This window comes from Theropithecus gelada, chromosome 16, assembly GCF_003255815.1.
Source record: "Theropithecus gelada isolate Dixy chromosome 16, Tgel_1.0, whole genome shotgun sequence".
Classification (NCBI taxonomy): Eukaryota; Metazoa; Chordata; class Mammalia; order Primates; family Cercopithecidae; genus Theropithecus; species Theropithecus gelada.
Window position 1 is genome coordinate 72,539,621 of NC_037684.1, and position 27,895 is coordinate 72,567,515.

A 27,895-nucleotide genomic window follows, 5' to 3' on the forward strand; every position below is an offset into this window, starting at 1 on the left:
CCAGGTTTGGTGGCGCATGCGTGTAATCCCAGCTACCTGCAAGGCTGAGGCCCAAGAATCACTTAAACCCGGGAGGCGGAGGTTGCAGTGAGCTGAGATTGCGCCACTGCACTCAGCCTGGGCGACAGAGCAAGACTGTCTCAAAAAGAAAAAATAATAATTTCACCTCCTTTTAAAGTGTTGCTACTGGAAAATTGTGTGTGTTTGTTTTGAAGACAGAGTCTTGCTCTGTCGCCCAGGCTGGAGTGCAGTGGCACAATCTCAGGTTACTGCAACCTCCGCCTCCTAGGTTCAAGTGATTTTCCTGCCTCAGCCTCCCGAGTAGCTGGGACTACAGGCACACGCTGCCACTCCCGGCTAATTTTTTGTGTTTTAGTAGAGACGGGGTTTCACCGTGTTGCCCAGGTTGGTCTCGAACTCCTGACCTAAAGTGATCCACCCACCTCAGCCTCCCAATGTGCTGGGATTACAGGTGTAAGCCACCATGCCCAGCCACTACTGGAAAATTTTTTTTTTTTTTTTTGAGACGGAGTCTCGCTCTGTCGCCCAGGCTGGAGTGCTGTGGCCGGATCTCAGCTCACTGCAAGCTCCGCCTCCCGGGTTTACGCCATTCTCCTGCCTCAGCCTCCCGAGTAGCTGGGACTACAGGCGCCCGCCACCTCGCCCAGCTAGTTTTTTTTTTGTATTTTTTAGTAGAGACGGGGTTTCACCGTGTTAGCCAGGATGGTCTCGATCTCCTGACCTCGTGATCCACCCGTCTCGGCCTCCCAAAGTGCTGGGATTACAGGCTTGAGCCACCGCGCCCGGCACTACTGGAAAATTTTAAAGGACCTTTGTGAGTGGCACAGTATCTATCCTGTGGCTCTCTGCGGCGGTCTCCCTCATCTCTGTCCCAGTCATGCCAGGGCCCCTGACATCTGCTCTATGGAATGATGTGTGGATATGGCCCAGATATCTCCAGGACCTGCTATTTGTCAGTCTGGGCTGGGGAGGGAGACCAGCAAGGGGCCAGAGAGTTCGGCTTAAGTGATACCCAGGTGAGCCCAGGGGTTCCCATGGCTGCGATGGATTTTGCTCTCATGGTCACTTTTTTCTTTAAATTTAGGTGAAATTCACACAATGCACAATTAACCATTTTAGACTACAATTTAGTGGCATTTGGTGCATCCACAATGTTGCACAGCCATTGCCTCTACTTCCAAAACATTCTCATCCCCCAAAAGAAACCTCATTCCCCCCAGAACCCATCCCCATTTTCCCTCCCACCCCCAGCCCCTGGCAGTCACACATCTGGTTTCTGTCTCTGTGGATGTGCCTGTTCTGGACATTTCCACATAGTTACACTCACACAATATTTTCTTTTGTGTCTGGCTTCTTTCACTTGGGACAATGCTCTCAAGGTGCCTCCACAAGGTCCATGGACCAGAGCTCCACTGCATCATGTGGCTCACACTGCATCATGTGGCTTCACCTCCTTGTGTATATCCACGTATTCATGGATGCCTGGGTGGATGCCCCTCCTGGCAATGGTGAGTGGGGTGCACAACCTCTGAGCAAAACCTACGAGACCACCTGGGTGCTCTCAGTGATAGCTGGCCCTGCCCATTCCTTTTGCAACCTCTAGGAATCCATCATCCTACTGGGGTTCCCTTTTCCCTCCAGCCATCATCTAGGGTGGGACAGGATTGAACACAGCGTCAGACCTTCATTTCCATTGCCTTCCACTCAAGAGTCAGCAATGGGCCGGGCGCGGTGGCTCAAGCCTGTAATCCCAGCACTTTGGGAGGCCGAGACGGGCGGATCACGAGGTCAGGAGATCGAGACCATCCTGGCTAACACGGTGAAACCCCGTCTCTACTAAAAAATACAAAAAACTAGCCGGGCGAAGTGGCGGGCGCCTGTGGTCCCAGCTACTCGGGAGGCTGAGGCAGGAGAATGGCGTGAACCCGGGAGGCGGAGCTTGCAGTGAACTGAGACCCGGCCACCGCACTCCAGCCTGGGCGACAGAGCCTGACTCAGTCTCAAAAAAAAAAAAAAAAAAAAAGAGTCAGCAATGTATCTGGCCCCAGCTCGGATCTGTGTGTCCTGCCCTCCGTGTCTTGGGCCTCAGGTTGCCAGGGAAGCTGCTCCCCTTCAGAACCTGTGAGCGTGGTCCTCCACCAGCCTGCTGCTCCCCAACGTGGGGACACAGAGCCATGTCCTCGCCCTGCACTGTCCTTGTCCCAAATCAACCTATTATCTCCAGCTCCCTCTCAGTCTCGCAGCTTCTCAGAAGAGGCACAGGTCAGGTGAGACAAGCCTGTCTTCATTTTGAGGCCTTGATCCAACTGGGAACAGGGGTGCTAGGGGCCGAATTGTGTCCCCTTAGAATTCCTATGTTAAGGACCTAACTCCTAGGACCTCAGAATGGGACTGTATTTGGAAATAGGGCTTTTAGGAGGCAACGAAGGTGCATTGAGGCCATGGAATGGCATCTTAATCTGACAGAAAGGGTACGCTTATAAGGAGAGAACTCTCTGTGTCTGTCTCTCTCTGCCATGTGGGGACACAAGAAGGCAGACATCTGCCTTCAGCAGGAACGGGATCTGCCAGCACCTTGATTTTGCACTTCAGCCTGCAGAATTGAGCAGGAATTGTGTTGTTTCAATCACCCAGTCTGTGGTATTTGGCTAGGGCAGACTCACACACCTCCTTACGTAGGTAGACCACCTTCCCCACTCACTGCTAAGTATGTTCACTGGTATCACCTGCCTAGCACTCACCTGAAAATATCTCATTCGTGACTGCCTGTCTCCCCAGACACAGGTTCCTTGCGGATGGGGCTGGCCCATGAGGCTGCCCTGGCTCCCAGCCTGGAGCACACATGCTGTAACTAGGAGTGGGCAGAAGGATGGACAGAAGGAGAGATGAAAAAGTGTCATGGGATGCATGGGCGCCTTCTAGAATCTGTTTCACATAACACATAGAATCTGTTAACTACCAGATCAACTGCTGTCATCTAGCAAAGGGTTCCCTGGAAGTGTCTGGTGTGAGCAGGGGCCTTGCTGTGGAAATGCTGGACAAGAACAGGGCCCTGTTTGAGCAATAGGAGCCACAGCCTCTTGTGGCCACCATGAGACACTGGGCAGCATGGGGAGGTGCCTCCACCTATGCCATTTCCCAGTTCGTGAAGTCAAAATGCTGCCAGATGTCTCACCTTCTGCATCGTTGTTGTCAGGATGACATAGGCTCTGCAGTGAGCTATAGGAAGTGAGGGGATGCAATGATCAAACCATCTTTGCCTTGCTTGCCACACCCTCACGTGACCAACTTGGCCCAGTTTGCCCAAAACTCTCCCAATACTAAAACTAAAAATCTCATGCCCTGGGATTCCCCTCAGGCCTGGGCAAGCCAGGATGGCTGGTCACCCTTACACACTCCTGCTCTGTCTTGGCCCCTGCCTTGGATGAGGGGCTGGCCGTATGAGCTACGGAAAGCAGAGGCCTCGTCCATTCAGCCCTCCAACACCAGGTTTGTACAAGCACCCTCTACGGTTCTAGTAACAAATGCATCTCCAAGTCTGCACCACAAGCTCTGCACTCTTGCTGTTTCCATTCTCCGCCAAGGCGGACACTAACATAAAAGAGGGCCCATCTGTGCTTTCCCAGACTCACATTGTAAAACTATGGGACCAGTGAGGAGTTCCATTTGCATCTTGGGGCAGTGGGCTGTGCTTGGGGTTCCCTAGGAGTACTGCCCATGCTTGCACCTTGGTGCCTTTCCCATGTCTGAGGTGGAGATGTTGATGTGGTGGGATAGATCAAGGCTCCCCAAGGACATCCTGGCTGCACGGTAGCCAGTGGCATTTTTGGCCAACAGTTGGGCTTCTCTGCTGCTGCGCCCTGTTAGGCTAGCTTTTGTCTCGCCAAGTGGAGAATGTCTGCAGAGAGTCCTTTAGAAGGGGGTTGTTTCAGCGATCTACTGTTGCATAACAAGACACCTGGAAACCAGGGGCATCAAACCACAGCCACTTCATTCTGCTTGTGGAGTCTGTGTGGGGAATCTAGAGAGGGCACCACAAGAAGCAGAGGGCCCCGTCTCTGCTCAGCTGTGATGCTCACTAGAGCCTCGACACCTGGCCTCTCCACGTGGCTTGGGCTTCTTCAGCATAAGACTTCAGACCTCCATCGGAGCACAGGGAGCTCCAGTGACAGAGCCTCTATGGCCTTTTAGGAGCCAACCTTAAAAGTCATTTAGCATCACTTCCTCTATACCCTGCTGACTGAAGCAGTCACAGGCCCACTCAAATTCCCTGGGAGGGGACTTAGGCACTATCCTGAAGGAAGGAATGCTGAAGAGTTTGCTGCCATGCTTTTAAACCACCACAGGAGTGCTGGGGGAGAAAAGAGTCTTCATGTATGAAAAAGGTGGGACACGGGAGGCTGAGACAGAGAGCAGAAGAAAGTGAACAGGTGAGAAACAGAGGGTGGCCACCGTGGTAAGTTTTGGGATTTTAGAGAAAAAGCCGTGCTATCTGTGATGTCACCATCCTCGTCCATCTCCCTGGGCAACTTCCACCAAGTCCACACCATTTGTCACTGCTTCCAGCCTTGGATTTCTTTTTATCTCAATGATGGACCTATATATCTCAATATATAGGACCAGCCTCCAAGGTGCCTGCCAGATAAAGACTACCTCCATGAGGGTGGGGCAGGGCCAGCCTAGGAAGGCCTGGGGATGCCCAGATACCAGTGTGGAGCCCTGAAATGAAGGAATGACGACTGGAACTTCAATTCACTGCACACACACTGCCTCACTGTATGCTGAGGCTTCACTTTATTTTTTGAGACAGGGTCTCACTCTGTCACCCAGGCTGGAGTGCAGTGGTACAGTCATAGCTCACTGCATCCTCCAGTTCCTGGGCTCAAGTGATCCTCTCACCGTGGCTTCCCAAAGTGCTGGGATTATAGGTGTGAGCCACCTCCCCGGGCCCGAAGAATTTTTTTTTTTTTTTTTTTTTTTTTTGAGACGGAGTCTCGCTCTGTCGCCCAGGCTGGAGTACAGTGGCCGGATCTCAGCTCACTGCAAGCTCCGCCTCCCGGGTTTATGCCATTCTCCTGCCTCAGCCTCCCGAGTAGCTGGGACTACAGGCGCCCGCCACCTCGCCCGGCTAGTTTTTTTTTGTATTTTTTAGTAGAGACGGGGTTTCACCGTGTTAGCCAGGATGGTCTCGATCTCCTGACCTCGTGATCCGCCCGTCTCGGCCTCCCAAAGTGCTGGGATTACAGGCTTGAGCCACCGCGCCCGGCCTGAAGAATTTTTTAAATCCTACATGTTATGGGCTGAGTTGTACGTCCCTGCCCCTTACCCTCACCCCAATTCAAATGTCACTATCTTAACCTCCCAGTACCTCAGAATGAGACTACATTTGGACTTTGATTAAAGAGAAAATTAAGTTAAAATGAGGCCATGAGAGTGGGTCCTAACCCGATTTGACAAGTATCCATGTAAGAAGAACAGATTAGGGCTGGGCATGTTAGCTCATGCCTATAATCCCAGCACCGTGGGGGACCAAGGCAGGTGGATCACCTGCGGTCAGTTGTTCAAAACCAGCTTGGCATTTAGAATGAGGAAACATTTTAGAATGAGGAAAGGTAGGAAAGGATATACATCAACCTTTCAATATTGTAAGGATCACAGCAGTGCAGGGCGGCTTGTGGAATTATTAACTCTTATGGCATGTCACTGAAGAACAAGATCCTGTAGAGTGAAACTGCTTATCTGGGGGGAAACATTTAAGTTGCATATTAATGGATGGATTAATGGATGGGATGAGAACTACAGTCTCCAGTAACAGAAATTTTAAATGCACTGTTAATGAATTTTTTATAAGTAAATAAACTGTGACTTTTTTCCTTAGTAAATACACGTTATTAAGGCCACCTTTTAAAAAGAGAATCATATTCAAAATGTTCCATTGCACTCATGAGAAATTCAAATTTTGCATAAAACAAGATGTCATTTTTTAAAGAAACCTTGCCAAGGATAATTTTAGATGTACAGGAAACTCGCAAAAATAGTACAGTTCTGTATAGCTTTCACCCTGGTTCCCTTGACATTAACATCTCACATAGTCATGGTACGTGTCAAAACTAAGAACCAACATTGGCAGTTACTATTAACTGAACTCAAGACCCCATTCAGATTTCACCTGTTTTTTTTTTTTTTTCTTTTTTTTTTAAGTGTGTGGGTTTTTTTTCTTTTTTTTTTCTTTTTTGAGACAGAGTTTCACTCCATCACTCAGGCTGGAGTGCAGTGGCACGATCTTGGCTCACTGCAACCTCCACCTCCCATGTCCAGGTGATTCTCCTGCCTCAGCTTCCCTAGCAGCTGAGATTACAGGTGTGCAGCTCCACGCCCAGCTAACTTTTTTTGGTATTTTTAGTAGAGATGGGGTTTCACCATATTGGCCAGGCTGGTCTCGAACTCCTGACCTTGTGATCCACCCGCCTCGGCCTCCCAAAATGCTGGGATTATAGGCGTGAGCCACCGCACCCAGCCCAGATTTCACCTGTTTTTCCACAAATGTCTTCTGCTAGCATATGGCACTTAGCGAGATACCACTTTTAAATTTATCAGATTTACAAAAAGAAAACACTTGCTAACAGACCATGCTGGCACAGCTGTGGGAAAACAGGCGGTGTCATGTACTACTGGAGGGAGTGGAGAGCAGTCTGGCAACATTTATCAAAATAACAAGTGCCTACACTCTTTGACCCAGCAAGTTCTCATCAGGAAATTATCCCAGTTTTATTTGCAATGGGTACCAGGAAATGGCGCAAACATGTTTATTGCAGCACTCTTTGAAAGAGTGAAAGACTGTCCAGAGACTGGCTGATACAATTATGGCATATCCAAACAATGCATTATCATGTACTGCTAAAACAAATCAGATATGCCCTGATGCAGTCATCTTCAAGATACAATTAAGTGCAAAAAACAAACAAACAAACAAGAAGTGGAGCAATGTGTATAATATGCATCCTCTGGGCCAAAGAAAACATTTGTTAATATATGTCTACTTTATATCTGCAGAGGATCCATAACAAAGGTACCAGAGATAGCCTGCAGAGGGTTTTGGACAGAGATGGAAAGAGCCAGGTCACAAGATGGGCAAAAAAACCCCTTATTTTTTACTGTATATTGTTTTGTAATTTGAATTTTATACCATGTGAATATACTGCCCATTCAGACTTAAAATTCTACTTTTAAAATGCTCATTTTGGCCGGGCGCGGTGGCTCAAGCCTGTAATCCCAGCACTTTGGGAGGCCGAGACGGGCGGATCACGAGGTCAGGAGATCAAGACCATCCTGGCTAACATGGTGAAACGCCGTCTCTACTAAAAACTACAAAAAACTAGCCGGGCGTGGTAATGGGCGCCTGTAGTCCCAGCTACTCAGGAGGCTGAGGCAGGAGAATGGCGTGAACTCGGGAGGCGGAGCTTGCAGTGAGCCGAGATTGCGCCACTGCACTCCAGCCTGGGCGACAGAGCGAGACTCCGTCTCAAAAAAAAAAAAAAAAAGCTCATTTTGATGCTTTTAATGGTAAATTCAAACCTTTATGTAGAACTATTATACCTAAGACATTGTTTTGGAAGATTTGCCTTTCCCTGAATGCTACTACATGCTATAAGGAATAAAAATAGGTTGAGTTTTTACTCCTCAAAACAGCCCCGTAAGACAAATGCTGTGTGAACGGCATCTATTTTCTCTCCTACACCTGCCTTTCTATACGCTCCATGGTCAGGGCTGGAAGCCAGAGAACTACATTTCCCAGACTCCCTTGTCATCTGACTCAGCCAGTGGGAAGCACTGGTGGGAATTTGGAAGATGTGAGATGGGGAAAGCAATTCCAATCTTTGGCTTCTGGTTGCACCCCAGGCCACACTGGTGGTTCCAGTTGTGTGTCAGTAGCACCAGGCGGCAAGTGCAGCTCCAGGCTCCTGCTCAGCAGCTAAGGAATCAGTTTCTGGAAACGAATTCTCCTTTTGCTCCTCCAGCCTTGCGGGGGTCATAGTAGCTACCTCCAGTTACTAGGCTTCGGGTGCCCTTGTCCTCCCCTTGGTTCTCATGCCCTTCCAACACCTTTGTAAACAATACTCTGTATTAAATGGTTTTTCCTCTAATTACACACTGGTTAATATAGATAAAATTACTCATATTTTACAGGTGAGAAACTGAAATTCAAATAGAGAAAGTGACTTAACCAAAGGCAAGCTAAGTATCACCCTTGTCTCATCATGCTCCAGCCACCTTGGTCCTAACCTTATTGGAACACCCCAAGGCCGTCTGCACTGCAAAGCCATTGCATTAATTCACTCTGCACAGAACATTCTGTCTTTTTTTTTTGGAGACAGATTCTTGCTCTGTCACCCAGGCTGGAGAGCAGTGCCACGATCTCGGCTCACTGCAACCTCTGCCTCCTGGGTTTACACCATTCTCCTGCCTCAGCCTCCCGAGTAGCTGGGACTACAGGTGCCCGCCACCACACCTGGCAAATTTTTTGTATTTTTAGTGGAGACGGGGTTTCACTCTGTTAACCAGGATGGTCTCAATCTCTTGACCTCCTGATCCACCCACCTTGGCCTCCCAAAGTGCTGGGATTACAGGCGTGAGCCACCGCGCCTCACCAGAACATTCTGTCTTCAGTCCTTCACATGCACGCTCTTCCAAGTCCCACTCAAATGTTACCTTTTGATGCAGTCGTTTTTTGTTTTTTTGTTTTTTTTTTTTTTTTAAGAGACAGGGTCTCACTCCGTCCCTCAGGCTGGAGTGTAGTAATACAATCATAGCTCCCTGCAGTCTCAAACTCCTGGGCTCAAGAGATCCTCTCACCTCAGCCTCTCCAGTAGCTAGGACTACAGACAACTTCTGTGCATTAACAGTAATCAAGAGGCAACGTTGTGAGGATCTTAGCCCAAGTTGGCAGATTGGAAGCAGACGGCCATTCAGAAGTTAAGGGGAGAGTAAAAGCCGGAGAAACGGGAAGGTCGTTAGGGCCACAGTTGTTTTGAGCGTTTACATTTACTCTGTGTACTAGACCTACGTCCAGTGCTTCTGAAGAGGCATGATGGCAGAGTGTAATCCCTGGACAGTTTGGGCTCAAATCCTAGCACTTTCCTGCCTGGCAGTGTGAGCAAGTCACTCAGATCCTCTGTAAGTTGATTTCCTCATTTGCAAAATGAGATTGTTGATAATATCACTTTTTTTTTTTTAAGACAGTCTTGCTCTGTGGTCCGGTCTGGAGTTCGGTGGCGCGATCTCGGATCACTGGACTGGGTTCAAGTGATTCTCCTGCCTCAGCCTCCCGAGTAGCTTGGATTACAGGCGCATGCCACCATGCCTGGTTAATTTTTATATTTTTAGTGGAGACGAGATTTCACCATGCTGGCCAGGCTGGTCTTGAACTCCTGACCTCAGGTGATCCACCCGCCTTGGCCTCCCAAAGTGCTGGGATTACAGGCGTGAACTACCGCGCCTGGCCAACAGTATCACTTTTAGAGGGTTGCTGTGAAGATCAAGATGTAGATCACTTAAAATACAGAACAGCACTTGGCATTACATAATAATCACTTGTTACCGTTACCTTGTGCTGTTTTTCTAAGTTCCATACATGTATCTAAGCAATCCTCTGAGGGGAAATACTATCATCCATGATACAAACCAGGCAGCTGAGAAAGAGAAGTTACACAAGCAGCCCCTGAGCCAGAAGTGTGTTCTAGAATCCCTAGTATACCCTCTGAACCACCACACTGATCCAAAGACAAGACAGCCATATCCGCAGACAGTGTCATACCACGGAATTGTTCACAGGTCTCCAGTATGGGCTATGCTGTCATTTGGCGGCAGGGCCGTATGACCCAACTGAAAGACCAGGTACTTTTTAGAGACAAGACAGGTACAAGGTCTTGAAGGATAAAAGTTGGCTGGGAGAGCTGGGCACGGTGGCTCACGCCTGTAAATCCCAGCACTTTGGGAGGCCGAGGCGGACGGATTAAGAGCTCAGGAGTTAGAAAGCAGCCTGAACAACATGGTGAAACTCAGTCTCTACTAAAAACACAAAAATTAGCCAGGTGGCACGTGCCTGTAATCTCAGCTACTCAGGAGGCTGAGGCAGGAGAATTGCTGGAACCTGGGAGGCGGAGGTTGCAGTGAGCCAAGATCGCGGCACTGCATTCAAGCTTGGAAGACAGGAGACTCTGTCTCGAAAAAACAAAGTTAGCTGGGTGGCAAAAGCATTTAGGTAAAGCATACAACATCTGCGTACCTGCAAACCCTCTGAATTTACTAGCTTGTTAAGTTCCTGACGGGAAAGGTAGGCAGTTGAATTTGGAGAGCTAGGCAACTTCCAAACTACGGAGGGGAGGGCGTCTTGACTGTGCTAAGGAGTTTGAATCACACACTATAAGTGATGACGGACGGCGAGAGGATTGTAAGCAGCTAAAACTGTGGTAGAACGTGAGCTGGAAGGAAATCGAAAGGAATCCTCAACAATGAGAGGGTCGCCTTTCCGTCTGCTGGCCGTCCTGCTGTGGCCTGCGGTGGGTGGGGACGGGGGTTCCACTACACGGAAGTGTGACGCGCCGAGCTGGACTTCTTCTAGGCTGAATTTGGGGCAGATTTTCGCATTTGTTTTGCTCAAGTATTTATCGGGCCAACTAATATGTTTAGCAACGTTGTGTGTGGGAGGAGTAGAGGAACTGAGAAGTTTACAAACTGTAAGAGATCCCCCAAAGAGTCCACAGGTCTGAGGCAGCAGCACCTGGGAATCTCTGGGTTCCAGTTAGTCCTTCCTGACTGACTCGTTACAGCAGTGTCCAGACAAGATGTCAGGTCCTGGGGCAGGGTTCCCGTCAGGTGGGATGGTTTAGCCCCGCATCTGCCTTCAAAGATCCCGAGATTATGCCGTCGCAGTGGACAGGACAAGAGTGGGTGCGTGGCAGGGACTGAGTCTAAGAGGCCTGGAGGCCCTGTCTGAAACAGGGCTGTCGCTGTCGCAGGGCCCTCTCTCCTTCAAGCAGTTATCATACAGCTATTCCCCTTCCTTGCGTTCAGACCCTCTCCTCTAACAGCCTGCACCTGCAAGCAGGGACCTCCGTGGCAGCCGGAACAGTGTGTCTGTCTCGGCCTCCAAAGTACCCCGGAGTCTGAATTGGGCGGGGGATGGTGCGGGAGCAGCGCCTGACTCCGAGGAGGACCCGGGCGGCGTCTCCTGCCCCTCGGTGACCTTATGGGCCAAGGCTGTGAAGGGCAGGCGGGGCGACGCGGAGGGGCCGGGCGCTAGAGGCCCGCAAACAGCGCGGCGGTCCCCGGCAGGAGACGCGGCCTGGCGGGCCGGGACGGCGGCGCCGGGCGCCTACGCGCGGTGCTCTGGGAGTTGTAGGCACTTTCCTCTTCTCTCTCCTTCAGCTGGCTGGCTCTCGAAACCCAAGGACCTACCGGTGGGTGGGCGCCTGTGACTCCCAGGCTGCGAACGCCAGGAACTCAGTTTCTTCAAAAATGTCTGAACCAGGACTGCTCCTGGGGGTCCTCGCGCCCTCGCAGAAGGACTACGGGCCCCGGCGACCCCGGGGGCGGGGCTTCTGGCGCGCTGCCTTGTGGGCGCGGTAGTTCCGCCAGGCCCGGCTTCCGCCTGCCGAGCGTCCCGGGACAGCGGGCCGGACTACACTTCCCGTCGGCCCGCCTGCTCTCCCGATGCCGCCTTGGCGCGAGACGTTGGCAAGCGGAGTGTCTCCAAGATGGCCGCTTGGGGAAGGAGGCGTCTTGGCCCGGGCAGCAGTGGCGGCAGCGCCCGAGAGAGGTGAGATCCAAGGGCTTGTTGCCCACGGTGCAGGCGGCTCAGGGGCCGGAGAGCCCCGCGCGGCCTCCGGGGGCTGCAGCAGCCTTCCTGCCCTGGTATCCCCGGGCTCCCCCGACCCCCGCCTGGCATACGGGGTTCCAGTTCCGGAGGATCCGGGATCCGGGTAGGAGCGAGGTCGAAGGCTTCGGCGGAGAGCTTAGGGGAAGGGGCGTTAGCCGGGCTGGGTAAGGTGGGCAGCGGCCATGCGGGGTGGGGCTCGAGGCCGGGCCGTGCGGAGAGGAACTGGCGCCCAGCGCAGGCCTCAGGGACCCGCCTAGCCGCGGGCTGATCGGCGGCCGAAGCACCCTTCCCGCTTGGCCGCGCGCGTGGCCATCTCGGCCGCGGCCCCCGACGTGGCGAGGAAGGCAGGGCCCCTGGAGAGAGAAAGAAGGTGAAGCCTTCACAGAGCAGGCCGGCCGCGGCAGGGGTAGTTTGATCTGCACGTTTACCAGGGAGCTTTAGCTCCCACCACATGTGTCTCTTCCGGGCCCAGAGCCGGCCACTTCCTCGAGGGGCGATTCTGGAGACTTTTGGATGGTTCTGTGCAAGCGCTCCTGCCGTGGAAGTCAATTAAAGTGACCTTTCCTAATGAATGGTGTGTGGGTAGGGAGCTAGGAGCGTGTTTCTTCCAACAGAGACCTCCATTTGAGTAACTGATTTCTAGAAGATGAGGTTGGAGTAGTTTCCGTGTTACATGTTCAAGTTGCAGTTTTTGCTTCTGGGAAGCAGTTTCAGCTAGTGGAAGCCACTAGAAGCTGTTCAGCCGCTAGAAGTTTTGGGAGAGGATGTATATTGGTGGAGCCACCTGGATGAACTATCCGCTAAAGCTTGATTGTTAACAGCAGCGGTCAGCAAAAAAGGAAAGTTTTGGTTTTGCTGTTGTTGTTTCTTCCCGCGTCTCTTTGGTGAAGATTGTCTAACCAGAAAATTTCTCTGCCTGTCAACTACTCTGCATTATTCCTTTTCTATGACTGATTCCATCCCGTGTTCGTTGCTATTGCTTGCAGATGGCTTTCCCAGCTGGGAAGATTCTTCCTGTTTGGCAGTTGTGATAGAGTCCGTTAGCTTGCTTGCACTTTATTCTTGAGCCCAGTTATCCAACGTCGCCCATTCTGCATTTCCTCTTCCTTGGAAAAGCAGTGGTAAACACACTTTTGTTTTTTTAACTCCCGCCTGGTATTTCTTAGATTGGACCATTTAAATAAGTTACCTCAATGGTTTTCAGATGCCCTTAAAAACTAGCAAACATTTTCAAGATATTCAATGCAAACAGTAATAGGAAATAACCTGTTTAGAAAACAAAGTTTTAGAAACGTTCGCCCTCTTGTTGGACTAAAAGCAACTGAAAAGAGCCTTATAGGGATGCCTCAGGCAGGGAACAGGAGCCTTGCCAGCACAGGTTAAGCTTTTATTGATCTAAGAAAATAGATCCTGAGAATTGTTTTTGCTTTGGCTTGAGACAAGTATTTATTCAAAATGGAGTCGGCAAATCAGCAGTGCATCAGCTGGAGCCAGTGCTTGACTGTTGAACCTCAACAGTTTTTAAGAGAATTTAAATTAGTTGCCAACAGATTTCACATGAAACGCTCCCTGAAAAGCTGGGTAGTGGCTGACTCTTTTTGGTTAGGACAGTGCTCTCCAGTTCTTGGTTCCTCACCTGACAGCTTGACTCAATCCCCTGACAGCTTGACTCAATGCATTTACCTGCTTGGTCTCAGGTTGCACCTTTGGCCTGGAACTGAAGGCTCCACTCATACACGCAGATGTTGTGTGTCAGCAGGAATGTGGCATTTGGTTTTGTGGTTTGGATGTCACCATCAACTCTCCTAGATAATGTGGTGTGGGTGGAGACTACCTGTCTGTTTGCTTTTGCTGTAAACCCCTAGCCAGGTTCTGTAGGAAAAGTCATTTGCCCGAGCCCAGCTTCCCTAAGCTCTTTCCATGCTGAGCAGGGGATGGAAACATAACCCGCTGTGCGGCTAGCGAGCTGACTTCTGGGCATCCCTCCATTCCTGCTCAGTTGGTGATGACTGTTCAGGTGGGGCAGGGTGGATTAGCTGATGGCCCAGCACCCTAGATTAGGAGATCTGAGTGTATTATTGGCTCTTATGACTGAAGTAGGCTGTTTATGGCTCTCTTAAATGACTTTGTTCCATGTCACATTTGTGCTGACTTAAATCTCAGCTCCATATTGTACGAGTGCTCTCTCCCGTTGCTGCTCACACCTGGTTAGCATTCGCTTTTGCTGAAGCTGAGGGAAACAGTGTCTGGTTTGGACAAGGGGCTAGAACAGAGCGACGCTTTGGGCAAACTTGCCAGATTTGCCAGCGGCTACCAACTCTGAAGCATGCACTGTACTTAAAGGCCTCACCCAGTGTCAGATTGCCCACACTATTACTGCCAGCGCTGTGTGTTGGATGGTCCAGCTTAGCGCGTGTAGCGTGTGGGTTCTTGCTTTACCTTGTTGAGTCTAGAACCACAGCTCTAGAATTAGTGCTGAATTAACACAGCAGTTCAGTAGTCACCAGCCACATGTGGCGATTACATTTAAATTCATTAAAATTAAATAAAATGAAGAATTCAGCTCCTCAGTCTCACTAGCCACATTTCAAAGGCTCAATAGCCACTTCTGGCTCGTGGCTACCATATTGGACAGCACAGGTAGAGGACATTTCCATCACTGCAGAAAGTTACGATATGGACAGTGCTGGTTTCGACTAAATTAGGAGGGGTGGAAATAGCAAAATGGTAGTGCTTGCATGTTGATTTTTCTCTCCACTCCATTAAATCTAGGGAACCAACAGTGTTTGTAATGAAGAACATCAGACTCTGAGCTGTAACCTGAATTCTTGTCCAAAATTCAGCACACTGGCAACGAGCACATCAAACAGATTGCCACTTGTCCTGTCGGCGTCTTTGAGACACACTTGCCCATCTAGGAAAGCACAGTGCAGGTATCTGTGTTCTGCCACCGTGTGCCAGCCCGGACCAGCTCACAGACAGCCCCGCCTGTCTTACTTGGGTTGCTTGACTTCACTCTCTCAGGGCCCCTGAACCTCCCTGAGCCCTCCGTGATTGTTGGAATGTGAGTATAGCTGTGTGCTCTGAGTTCCTGTTTTTATAATCATGTGAAGATGTACTTGATCTGCTTCTGAGCATGATATGAGGCAACCTGGGGTGTGCAGAGGGCCAGATGCACTGGGCTAATGGTTCAGGTTTAGGGTGAAGTTATTTGTTGCGGCCTGCCCCTCCCCTGGCTTGCGTGGCCATCTGCTCCAGCATTTTATAAGCAGCCAATTCCCTGGGCTGACTTCCATAGCTTTCCATGCCACGCTTCATTCCCCAGGACCTGTCCTCTTCTTTGTGAACTCAGGTGTGCCTGGTCCCAGGTGGCCCTTGCAGGTTCATCCAGCGAGCAGAGGGAGCACAAGCCCCAGGGGGCAGGTCGGGCCATGGTCCTGGGGTGACAGCTTCCCTTTCAGATCTGATCCTTCCCTTTTACACTCTCAGGGTTTGGGAGTATTGAATCTCACTTGAAAGACTCCCATGCTCGCTTTTGTGTGTGGTGGGAGTTTTTGTTTCCTTCGGGCTGGGATGAGATGAGCAGATACGGGATCTGCACCCAAGTGTGTGGGGGTTTAGCCACTGGTTGTGGGGTTCTGCTCAGCTGCTTAACAAAGGCAGAGCCACATGTTCTGGCCACAGAAGTTGGATTCGTAGGTAAGGATGGGGTTCATCCTCTTCAGCATTGATGTGCCTTCAAGTTTTCAAGAATTTCTGTTTTCCTTGGTTCACTCAAGCAGCCTGGATTCCAAGTGCATGAATGTGTGCCTCCGTGGCTCAGTCCTTTAGGTCATGTTCCAGGGAAGACCCCCCCTTTCTGAAGAGGGGAGGGCTGCGCCTGGGTCCACGGAGGTGGGGAGGTGGCTCCTGTGCTCTGGCTTGTGGGTGTGCACCTGTTCTTCAATGAGCGAGGTGCGGGGGATAGAGCTGGGCAGTCCTCCACGAGCGAGCGCACCCGGGAACCTCCCAGCCGCCGCTGTGTTCCGCCCTGGTGCCAGCAGCCACTTTATGGGCACAGTTCTCAGGAAAAGCTGACGACCATGTAGTAGTCATAACAGTTCTTCAGAGCAGGGCTGTCCAGTAGGAGTTTCTGGCACGACAGACTCCTTCTGGTGTGTCCCTGCAGTCCATTAGGGCAGCCATTAGCCACGTATGGCTGTCAGGATTTGTAGTGTCTGAGGAACTGAGGTTTTTTTAATTTATTTATTTGTTTGATGAGACAGGTCTGGCTCTGTCACCCAGGCTGGAGTGCAGTGGTGTGATCTCGGCTCTCTGCAACCTGCGTCTCCCTGGCTCAAAGCATTCTCCCACCCCAGCCTCCCGAGTAGCTGGGGCCACAGCCATGCACCACCACGCCCAGCTCACTTTTGTATTTTTTGTAGAGGCGGCCTTTCACCATGTTGTCCGGGCTGGTCTTAAATTTGTGGGCTCAAGGAATCCACCTGCCCTGGCCCCCCAAAGTGCTGGAATTAACAGGTGTGAGCCACTGTGCCCGGCCAGGAACTGAATTTTTTAATATTTCTAATTTTCATTAATTTAAATTTCAACAGCCACATGTGCCTTAGGCAGAGGGGCAGTGCTTGGCGACTGTTCCCTCTTCACTGCAGTCCTCTGGGAGAGCCAGGGCCTCTGGCCCCATTTGACAACACGGGAAACTGGCTCAGAGGGGCCAGGTGTTTTACCCTAGGACACAAAGCCGGTAGGCAGCTGAGAGATAATTGAATCCACCCTCTCGGCTCCCACACTCGGCGCACCGTGTTCCTGCCCCCCAGATAGAAGCGCTGCTCAGTTACCAGTGCGCAGAATAGGAAAGCGTCCTCTGAAGCAGACGAAAGGGCTGGGTACCCTGTGAAAGTTCCTTGGCCTGTGGGAGCCGTCCTCAGGCCATGGGGCCGCGTGCCCGTGCCTTTGAGTCTGAGGCACGGGCTTTCGCTGCTTCATTCCTCTGCTTTCTGCGGGTCGGGAAGAAGCAGGGCTTAATTAGGCAGAAGCGGGTGGAGGTCCAGCCCAGCCCCTCCCGTGTCATAGGTGATCAGGTGACCCTGTTCACTAAGCGAAAAGCAACCTGACGGATGGGTTGACTTCTTTCCGGTACCAGTTCTCTTAATAACCATCATTGTTTTTCCCCTCCTGTCACTCCTGTGGCTCATCCCTGTAATCATTACAAATGTCCCTCCAACCTGTGTCTTTTGGGAACCTGTTACATTCAGGCCCCGTGCTGGGGAGACTCTGATGGAAACGCAGCCTCCGCCCCGGTGGAGCTTCAGGCCTGCCTGTGAGCCCGGCCCACTCCAGGAAGGGGCCTAATGGGGGTGCTTCCACTCAGATTTGCCTCTGCTGGGTCTCTCAGAACCGGGGAGGTGATGGTGGCTGGCCTGGCAGCTTGGCCAGTGTTTGCTCAAGGGAAACAGGGAGCTGGAACCGTCCTTCTCTTTTTGGGCAGGACTGTGGGTAGACACCAGCATGACGCCTCAGCCATGAGAAGCTGCCCATCCAGACTTCTGCCTTTCATGGACACCGAGAAGGTTCTGGAGCAGGAAGTGAGCCACCTCCTGTTCTTCTTGGCAGTGAAAGGAGGGACCCCCCATGGGTGTCTGGTCCCTTAACCTCAACGGATATAGGGTTGAACAGAATTTTTCTTTTTCTTTTTTTTTTTTTTTGAGACAGAGTCTTGCTCTGTCGCCCAGGCTGGAGTGCAGTGGCGCGATCTCGGCTCACTGCAAGCTCCGCCTCCCGGGTTCACGCCATTCTCCTGCCTCAGCCTCCCGAGCAGCTGGGACTACAGGCGCCCGCCACCGTGCCGGGCTAATTTTTTGTATTTTTAGTAGAGACAGCGTTTCACTGTGGTCTCGATCTCCTGACCTCGTGATCCGCCCGCCTCAGCCTCCCAAAGTGTTGGGATTACAGGCGTGAGCCACCGCACCCGGCCAAAGTGTTTCTTTTATAATGGGAAAAATAATTATAAACTTATTCTTAAAAAGAAAAATTCTGGCCGGGCGCGGTGGCTCACGCCTGTAATCCCAGCACTTTGGGAGGCCAGGCGGGCGGGTCACCTGAGTTTAGGAGTTCGAGACTAGCCTGGCCAACATGGAGAAACTCCGTCTCTACTAAAAATACAAAATTAGCCAGGCGTCGTGGCACATGCCTGTAATCTCAGCCACTTGAGAGGCTGAGGCAAGAGAATTGCTTGAACCCAGGAGGCGGAGGTTGCAGTGCGCCAAGATCGTGCCACTGCACTCCAGTCTGGGCGACAAGAGTGAAACTCCGTCTCCACAAAATAAATAAATAAACAGATAAATAAATAAAAATAAAAAGAGGCCAGGTACAGTGGCTCTTGCCTGTAATACCAATGCTTCGGGAGGCCGAGGCAGGCAGATCACTTAGGAGTTCGAGACTAGCCTGGCCAACATGGTGAAAACCCCGTCTCTACTAAAAATACAAAAATTAGCTGGGCATGGTGGCGCATGCCTGTAGTCCCAGCTATTTGGGAGGCTGAGGCAGGTGACTCGCTTAAGCCCGGGATGCAGAGGTTGCAGTGAGTCGAGATGGTGCCATTGCACTCCAGCCTGGGCGGTAGAGCGAGACTGTGTCTCAAAAGAAAGAAAACGGAAAATAACAAGTGTTGGTGAGGATATGGAGAAATGGGAACTCCTGTGCACTGCTGGTGGGAATGTACAATGGTCCAGCTGCTCTGCAAAACAGTATGGAGTTTCCTCAAAAAAAACTACAAAGTTGAATTACTATATGATGCACAGCAGTTCCACTTCCGGGTATATATACCCCCCCCGAAGAACGCAAGGAATCAAAGAGATGTGTGTGCACCCGTGTTCGTAGCAGCTTTATTCACAATCGCCCGTGGTGGAAACCAAAGTATCCATCACAGATGAATGGATTAACAAAATGTGGTTTATGCATACAGTGGAACATTATTCAGCCTTAAAAAGGAAGAAAATTCGGATACATGCTACAACATGCATGAACCTTGAAGACTATGCTCAGTGGAATAAGCCAGACACAAAAGGGCAAATACTATATATGCTCCCACTTGTATGAAGTACTTGTATAGTCAGATTCATTGGGGTAGAGAGTAGAATGGTAGTTTGCAGGGGCTTGGCGTTGGTGGGGAATGAGGGGGTCGTTTCATGGGCAGAGTTTCAGTTTGGGAAGATAAAGGAATCCTGGAGGTGGATGGTGGTGATGGTTGTACATCAGTGTGCACGTGCTTAGTGCCACTGAACTGTACGCTTACAAGTGCTTCCGGTGGAATATTTTATGTGTATTTTACCACACTTTAAAAAAGACAAAGTGATAGACGTGTGTGCTCCCTGCCCAGCGTGATAGAGAACTGGTGTTACCCTGGCCCGCCTCCTCCTGCAGCAGAGACCCTCGCTGTCTTTATAGCTGGCTCTCGGCGGCACGTCCCTGACCTCTGCCGCCTTAGAGTGTGTGAGAGTTGTATCCCTGGCTCAGGCCACTGCAACTCGTTCATGTCACTCATGGAGGAGGCGCGATTCTGCTCTCCCCGCTCCTGTCGGTCATCTTTTGCTCTCACCGACCAGTCCTGCTCTTTCTTGCGCAGCTCTTGCCTTTTGGGGAGATGCTTCCAGATTATGGCTGCTGGCACAGGCTGTGACATCCATCCAGAGGGGTCGTGGAGTTGCCCTGCTGAGTTTTCACTGTGGCCGCCTTTTAACTGGCATGCTAGTGTTCCCAGGGGATTCCTTTGCTGACTGCGAGAGCTGACTGAGTTGGGCTCTAAAGTGGAGAGAGGAGGGCCTGAAGCCTGACTCTGGTTGAAGGTTGAGGGAGGGGAGTTCAAGACGCCTACTTCACAGGTGCCTACAAGCTATCCTGAGGCAGCAGACGGCGGTCCCCTTCAGGGTCTGCAGCAGTCCCCCTGAGGTGCTGGAACTGGCTGACCCCTGCTTCCAGCGCTAAAGGCTCAGAGAATCCAAAGCTACCTCAGTGCTGGCATGATGTGTTTAGGGTAGCGACACTGATCCTTTTACTTTTCTTCTTCCATATGTTAAGACCCACTTCCGACAGTGATCTTTAAGTACCAGAGATCATGCCAGATTCAAAAGGATCAAAAGTCACTTACTAGAAAGAGCCCTCCCTCCCTTTTCTTTCCTGAACCCCTTAGTTCCCTCCCTAGTGACCAGTCATAAAAATCATGTCTTTGTGTATCCTTTCAGAAATGTTCTGTGTATATAAAAGCAATAGACTTTTAAAAATCACTACAGATAGCATACTGTACACACTCTTCTGAACTCTGCCTTTCCCCCTGAACTTGCTTTCGCTTGGAGACTTTGCTGTTACTGCTGCTACCTCCTTCCTTCCTTCCTTCCTTCCTTCCGTCCGTCCGTCTGTCCGTCTGTCCTTCCTTCCCTTCCTTTCTTTCTTTCTTTCTTTCTTTCTTTCTTTCTTTCTTTCTTTCTTTCTTTCTTTCTTTCTTTCTTTTCTTTCTTTCTTTCCTTTTTTTTTTTTTTTTTGACAGAGTTTTACTCGTTGCCCAGGCTGGAGTGCAGTGGCGTGATCTCAGCTCACTGCAACCTCCGCCTCCTGGGTTCAAGTAATTCTTCTGCCTCAGGCTCCCGAGTAGCTGGGATTACAGGCACGTGCCACCAAACCCGGCTAATTCTTGTGTTTTTAGTAGAGACGGGGTTTCACCATGTTAGCCAGGCTGGTGTCAAACTCCTGACCTCAGGTGATCCACCTGCCTTGGCCTCCTAAAGTGCTGGGATTACAGGCATGAGCCACTGTGCCTGGCCGCTTTTTTTTTTTCTTTCTTTCTTTTTTTTTTTTTTTTTTTTTTTAACCATAGACTCTATTAATTGCTCTCTTACCGGTCATTTCACACTTGCAATGAAAAGCAAAAATATAGTCCCTTAGGAAGCCCAGGGCTCAAAAGATTCCAACTAGCTCTTACTTAAAAAAAAAAAAAAAAATCCGTATAATAATAAAAAAAAAAAAAGGAAAAAAAAAATCTCCCATGCACCAGGGTGCAGGTCACCCAGGTCCTTAGGCCCATGGCCTTACAAGTTGGAGGGCAGCTGGTGATGCTCTGCAGTGGTTTGAGACAACCTTCCAACTGGGTTCTTTCCTTCATTCCGTTTTGTTTGACCCGCAAGCAGAAGCAAGCCATGTATGGGTGGCTGCTGGGTGCTCAGGTGCTGGCTGGACGTGGCTGTGTCCTGGGAGTACTCGGCAGTTTCTTTTTTTTTTTCTTTTTCTTTCCGTCACCCAGGCTGGAGTGCAGTGGCACACTCTTGGCTCACTGCAACCTCTGCCTCCCGGGTTCAAGTGATTCTTGTGCCTCAGCCTCCTGAGTAGCTGGAATTACGGGCACGCACCACCACGCCAGGCTAATTTTTGGTAAAGACGGTTGCACCGTGTTGGCCAGGCTGGTCTCAAACTCCTGACATCAAGTGATCTGCATACCTTGGCCTCCCAAAGTGCTGGGATTATAGGCGTGAGCCACCGCTCCTGGTCATGGCCACGAGGTTCTGAAGTAAGAGGAGTCTAGCAGTCCGTGTCAGCAGTGCAGACCTGAACCCAGGGGCCCAGCAGTGACAGCTTAGAAACCTGTGTCTGCGCTGACAGCACCCCGCTCCCACCAATGTCCCGGGAAGTTGGGGTGCTGATGGCCTGGTCGTGGTCGCGTGATCTCCAACAGAGGGATCCTGCAGCTTTGTGTGCATCTGTGTGTGTTTTGGTTTGAACCTTGCCATCTCTGTATAGGGTCTGTTGCCTTATGGAATCCTAGAAATCCATTTCCCTAGACTTCACGTGTTGTCCTTTCCCAGTGGAAACCGAGATTCCCTTTGCCTAACTGACTTTATTTTATTTATTTATTTATTTATTTATTTTTTTGAGACGGAGTCTCGCTCTGTCGCCCAGGCTGGAGTGCAGTGGCCGGAACTCAGCTCACTGCAAGCTCCGCCTCCCGGGTTCACGCCATTCTCCTGCCTCAGCCTCCCGAGTAGCTGGGATTACAGGCACCCGCCACCTCGCCTGGCTAGTTTTTTGTATTTTGTAGTAGAGACGGGGTTTCACCGTGTTAGCCAGGATGGTCTCGATCTCCTGACCTCGTGATCCGCCCGTCTCGGCCTCCCAAAGTGCTGGGATTACAGGCTTGAGCCACCGCGCCCGGCCAACCTAACTGACTTTAAAAGCAGAATTGGTGAGCCGCTGGCGGCGGCACAGTTGTGCAGGGCCCTGCCTTTCTTTGGAGGCAGTATGGCTTATGCTCTTTGTGTTTGTGCTGTGGATAGGTGTCTTAGACAGTGGGCAGCAACAGTGCCCGGCCCGCTTGAAGATGCCGAGGCTGCAGGAGGCCGGGGCCGTGGTTTGACAGGCGGGTGGGGGCAGACCCATGCCACCATCTCAGGATGTGTGCTGGCGAGTGCCCCCATGTCCACGCACTTGCTCACGGCTGTGTCATTCACAGGACTGCCCACAGCCGAGGGCAGAGGATGCCCAGTCTCCTCACTCCCTGTGCTGGGGGGCGGGCCACACCTGGCAGCGGCAGTGAGGTGGGAGACAGCCTGGAGGGCCTTGGCTTCTCGCTGCTTCTAGGCTGGTTGGGATACGTGGATGCACCCACCCATCCGTCCCAGCAAGCGATGGAGCCTGCAGAGGGGTCTGGGTAGATGTGGGTGCCAGCTGGGCTTGCAGGGGGGCCGGAGGGGGTGAGGGGGTGGCATCTGCCCGCTGCTGTGTTTCCAGATGGGGCAGTCTGTTCCGGGGCTGGGGTTTCTGGAATTTCCTCTGTGGGACCAACGGTGGTTTTCAGTACATTCAGGATGGCGCTGACCTGCTGGGCAGAGAAGGGCACCGGACTCGGGTGGATTTGGGTGTTGGCCAGAGCATTGTGTAAGCCCAACTGAACACCTCCCTTTTGCTTTGAGTGTTCCTGAGGGAGGAAGCCTGCCTCTGGGACCCGCCCCGAGGTGTCCCTGGCCTGGCTTTGACAGTCAGTAGGATGCACAAGCTGACTTGGAAGCAACTCCATTTCGGTCTCAAGATGGGGACACAATTTGGCCCTCCACCCCGACCTTGTTATCTGGCCTCTCTGCTCCTCTTGGCCGATGGACTTGAGACCAGAAGGGAGTTCTCTTGGCCAGGAGTGCTCCCACCTGAGAGTGGAGGCCCCGCCCCTCTCCCTACACCCAGGGCCACAGCCAGCCCATTGCGCGGCCGCCACTCATTTCTCAATTGAGCATGTGGGGGCACTGCTTGGCCTTCCGCCCCCAGCGCCAGTGAAGACCCTGCCTCAGGTGTGCTTGTTTGCTGTAGGTGCTTTTAAAATGCTGAATCTGGCTGGATGCGGTAGCTCATGCCTGTTAATCCCAGGACTTTGGGAGGCCAAGGCAAACGGAACACTTGAGCCCAGAAGATCGAGACCAGCCGGAGCAACATGGCGAAACCCCATCTGTACAAAACAATTTTTTTTAATTAGCCATGCAGCCAGGCGCGGTGGCACACACCTGTAGTCCCAGCTACTCGGGAGGCAGAGGTGGGAAGATCGCTTGAACCCGAGAGGTCAAGGCTGCAATGAGCAGAGATCACACCACTGCACTTCTACCTGGGTGACAGCGCAGGAACCTGTCTCAAAAATAAAAACTGTTGAATCCTGCCTGGGAGTAACAGCTGGCCTCTCCCTCACCTCTCCTCTCAGACCAAATGGAAAAACTCCACCGAGGACTTTAGAAGGAAACCCCTCCTTTCCCCACAGAAGCTGCTCGTGCAGTCTTACAGTAACAGCTCATCAGTTCACCCCTGGCAAGGCAGCCACGACACTGGCACACAGTCACAGGCGGCTTGGCAGCAACCCAAGTTTAGGAGGCTCTTGTCCCACCCGCAGCGAACTGATTTCTCCCCAGTGCATGCAGTTTAATTAGGGCCTATGATTGAATTAGGAGGCTTTGCCTTAGCCCAGCTTCGTTACAGTGACTTTTTCAGGATAAAGAGTTCCCTTTGCCCAGGTCCAAGCCAGTGCCTTTTATGAAAGTGGTTCCCACCCAGGGGGTAGGGCCCCCATGTTTGGGGGCACAGTCAGCCCATTACTAATGACTTTCATCTTGAATGTGGCCACATAAGATCGTTCACCAGTTGTTCATCCAACCGGCATGAAACCTAGCCTGTTAGGTTTGCTTCTTTGTTTGCTGAAAGCTTTGAGCTGGGAGGAGTCTCAGTTGTAGGAAGGACTGTGATTGCCTGTTCTTTTTCCTTGAAGTTTACCCTGACAGTCGGATTTCCACCATCCTTCACTTGGAATTGCTCCCATCTTTGAAGGAGGCTGGAGGGAGTTACTTTCATGCTGGGCTGAGGGTGGCTTGTTATGAATGTCTTCATTTGTCGCTCCCATGTTATGGCCGATGGCAGGGTGGCTCAGCTCTCCATAACTTTCCTCTGCATGGCAGCCAGGTGTGCGTGCCAGGACAGGCCGGGCGGACGGGACCTTCGCGTCTGTGCACACTGAGGGCTGTGCTTCTCGTTGGCCCCTAAAGGAAGCTAGTTCCTGTCAGAGCCTCAGGTAGATGGGCCACACTGACCCTTGTGTGGCCTAGTACACTGTGCCAGAGCCTCCCAGTGGGAGGGGCGTGGACTCCGGCAGGGGAGCAGTGACCAGCAGGTCCCTAGAACCTCGTGTCCTTTAGTCAGATGAGTTTGACCATCCTGGGGACCAGGGTGTGCTGAGGGAAGGGGCAGCTTTGCACTGAGGAACATGGCTCTGCACAGCCGTAGGAGCCATGAGTTGGAAAACTTGAACCAGCCTCAAGAGCTGTGTCTAGCAGTGTCCCTGTCAGGGCTCAGATCAAGACTTCTCACGGATGAGCAGATAATGGAAAAGTAGGATGCAGAGTGGCGTTGCGGAGATGCAGAAAGGTCTGTCTCAGCTGGCCGGGCGCGGTGGCTCAAGCCTGTAATCCCAGCACTTTGGGAGGCCGAGGCCGGCGGATCACGAGGTCAGGAGATCGAGACCATCCTGGCTAACATGGTGAAACCCCGTCTCTACTAAAAAAAATACAAAAAAACTAGCCGGGCGAGGTGGCAGGTGCCTGTAGTCCCAGCTACTCAGGAGGCTGAGGCAGGAGAATGGCCTGAACCCGGGAGGCGGAGCTTGCAGTGAGCCGAGATCCGGCCACCACACTCCAGCCTGGGCAACAGAGCGAGACTCCGTCTCAAAAAAAAAAAAGATCTGTCTCAGCTGAAACCAGCCAAGGAAAAATGACAAGGCGTGGGTAGCCCTGTATTCAGGCCTGCCCGCCACAGGTGAAGAAGATTCTGCTTTGGGTGGGAAATTTGGACCGCAAGGCCTGAAACCAAGAAAAGCCAGACTGCCTAAAATGCAGCTTGGCCCACGGTCACTGCTGGGGCTGCCGCCGGGCTGCTGTCTGGCCTTGCTGCAGAGCTGCGCCTTCCATGTGGTGGATCTGCTGCTGCTTGGGGTCATGGCACGCACCCCAGTCCCAGGGGGAAAGCCCCTTGTGTGGTCTCTGTGGCTGTGTTTCTGATGCAAATGAGTGGCATTTGCCGGTGGGGCAGGGGCCTGGGCCTGCAGGGCCGGAATCGGTGGCATTGCTGGCTGGATGTTTTGAAGCCCCTCAGTTGACCCTCCTGCCCACTACATTTGGGGGCCGCTACCGTCCTTGAAGTGCCGTCTTTTCCTAAGTCAGGGAAAGGGTCGCTTTTCCTATGCAGTGGGCTAGTGTCCTGGGTCTCCTGTTCTCCCCTCCGTGGTGGGGAGGAGCAGGAGGCTGCTGCCATCCGGGAAGGGCACCCAGGGCTCATGTGGCCTGGCCTCCCAGGAGAGCCAAAGGAGTTTGGATTTCGCCCAAGGCAGAGCTCTTCCATTGTGCCTCTGTTCTGTGGGCCCAGGATGACTACTTAGGAACCGTGTGGAGGGCAAGGGCTTAGCATGATCTGTCCTGAGGCCTGTGGTTTGCAGTGAGAATCCTCCTGCAGTTGCCCTGATTAAGAGCAGCTCTCGGGCTGTTGGCCTCGTGCTGCCGTGTGCGCCCATGTGACTGTGCGAATCCTTCTTTCCCCTTTAGGCTCCTTTGCTGACTCAGATCAGTTGGTCCACAGCCTTAGGCTAACCACCAGGCCTGTGTTTGTTCTTTTAAACATCGAGGTACTCCTTTTCCTGCCTTTTTATATCTAAATTTTTTTTTTTTTTTTTTGAGACAGAGTCTCGTCCTGTCACCCAGGCTGCAGTGCAATGGCACAATCTCGGCTCACTGCAACCTCTGCCTCCCAGGTTCAAATGATTCTCCTGCCTCAGCCTCCCGAGTAGATAACGGGGATTATAGGCATGCGCCACCACACCTGTATCTTTAGTAGACATAGGGTTTCACCATATTGGCCAGGCTGGTCTTGAACTCCTGACCTCATGATTCACCCACCCCAGCCTCCCAAAGTGCTAGGATTACAGGTGTGAGCCACTGCGCCCAGGCTTATTTCACTATTTCAGGAAAAGTACTTTTTGCTGATTGTCTTGTGTTGGGATCTGAAGGAGATAAGGACCTCAGGGAAATGTGCTCTCCGCAGTGCAGGCTCAGACCTCCCCCAGCATCGAAACACAGTTAAGTGCTGCTCAGCCTAATCATCCTCTCTCTCTCTCTCTCCCTCTCCTGCCCCCTCCGTCAAAAGGGTGAGCTTGTCGGCCACAGACTGCTACATTGTGCACGAGATCTACAATGGGGAGAATGCCCAAGACCAGTTTGAGTACGAGCTGGAGCAGGCCCTGGAAGCCCAGTACAAGTACATTGTGATTGAGCCCACGCGCATCGGCGACGAGACGGCCCGCTGGATCACCGTGGGCAACTGCCTGCACAAGACGGCCGTGCTGGCGGGCACCGCCTGCCTCTTCACCCCGTTGGCGCTGCCCTTAGATTATTCCCACTACATCTCCCTGCCCGCTGGTGTGCTGAGCCTGGCCTGCTGCACCCTCTATGGGATCTCCTGGCAGTTTGACCCTTGCTGCAAGTACCAAGTGGAGTACGACGCCTATAAACTGTCGCGCCTGCCTCTGCACACACTCACCTCCTCCACCCCAGTGGTGCTGGTCCGGAAGGACGACCTGCACAGAAAGAGACTGCACAACACGATAGCACTGGCCGCCCTGGTGTACTGTGTAAAGAAGATTTACGAACTCTATGCCGTATGATCTCAGTAGAACAGGGAGCGAAGCAAAAACCACCTGGCCCACAAGAGACAACAGAGTCTTCAGATCGCCACAGTCACGTTTCTCACTCTGTGAGGCAGCAGAGCCTGGGAAGGTGTTTGGCTTAATATTTGTTATTTTTAAAAAATAACAGATCACGGGTGTACCCAGGGTTTTTCAGCTCATTACACTAAGATGTGGATTTCCATAACCCAAGAGGGGGGTCTGAGGCTGTGGAAGTCCGATTGGGCAGTGGAACGCTGATGGAGGCAGACGCTGCTGAGGGGGTGTGGACGTGCTTTGGGGGAGGTCTTTAAGTCTATTGTTTAACTGTACCATCCAGAGCCCACCAGAAGCTATTGACCATTAAAATTATGAGAATTTCAACTCCCGCTGTTCTCTCTGTCCATGTCTGCCTGCAGCTGCTGCTGCACATCCGCTCTAGGTGGCGGCTTGTACGTGGAAGCAGCAGGTGCTGTGGTAGCCACCCTGCCCTGTTCTTAGCTGCGGCCCAGTGTTACCAGTTACAGCGACGACAAGCCTAGATCCGAGGTAGTCCTGGGCCCAAACCCCGCGCAGGAGCAGTCTCCTGGCTCGCGTTGGCCTCATCATTCTGAAGGCCAGCACTGCTACCATGCTGTTCAGGAACATGGTAGGATAAGGTGATGAGGCTTGGAGGCCTTTGGGTCTTCACTTGGGTTCACATGGGGAACTCTGGGCTCTAGGATCCCTCTTCAGAGATCTGAACACTGTGTTTTCTTTGAAGCACCGAAACTCTTCCT

The 27,895-nt window shown here is 51.8% G+C and overlaps 1 protein-coding gene across 3 annotated transcripts; it reads left to right on the forward strand.

Annotated features, from left to right (window-relative positions):
- Positions 1-11,266: 11,266 nt before the first annotated feature.
- TMEM11 (transmembrane protein 11) lies at positions 11,267-27,500 on the forward strand. 3 transcript variants are annotated; one of them, XM_025361247.1, is made up of 3 exons: positions 11,267-11,839; positions 14,672-14,963; positions 26,600-27,500. In XM_025361247.1, coding segments are annotated over exons 2-3 (519 nt in total). In that variant the 5' UTR covers positions 11,267-11,839; positions 14,672-14,961; the 3' UTR covers positions 27,117-27,500. The 3 variants fall into 3 exon arrangements, with proteins under 3 accessions (XP_025217032.1, XP_025217031.1, XP_025217033.1); XM_025361248.1 differs by having other exon boundaries at positions 11,775-12,473; XM_025361246.1 differs by lacking the exon at positions 14,672-14,963.
- Positions 27,501-27,895: the final 395 nt, after the last annotated feature.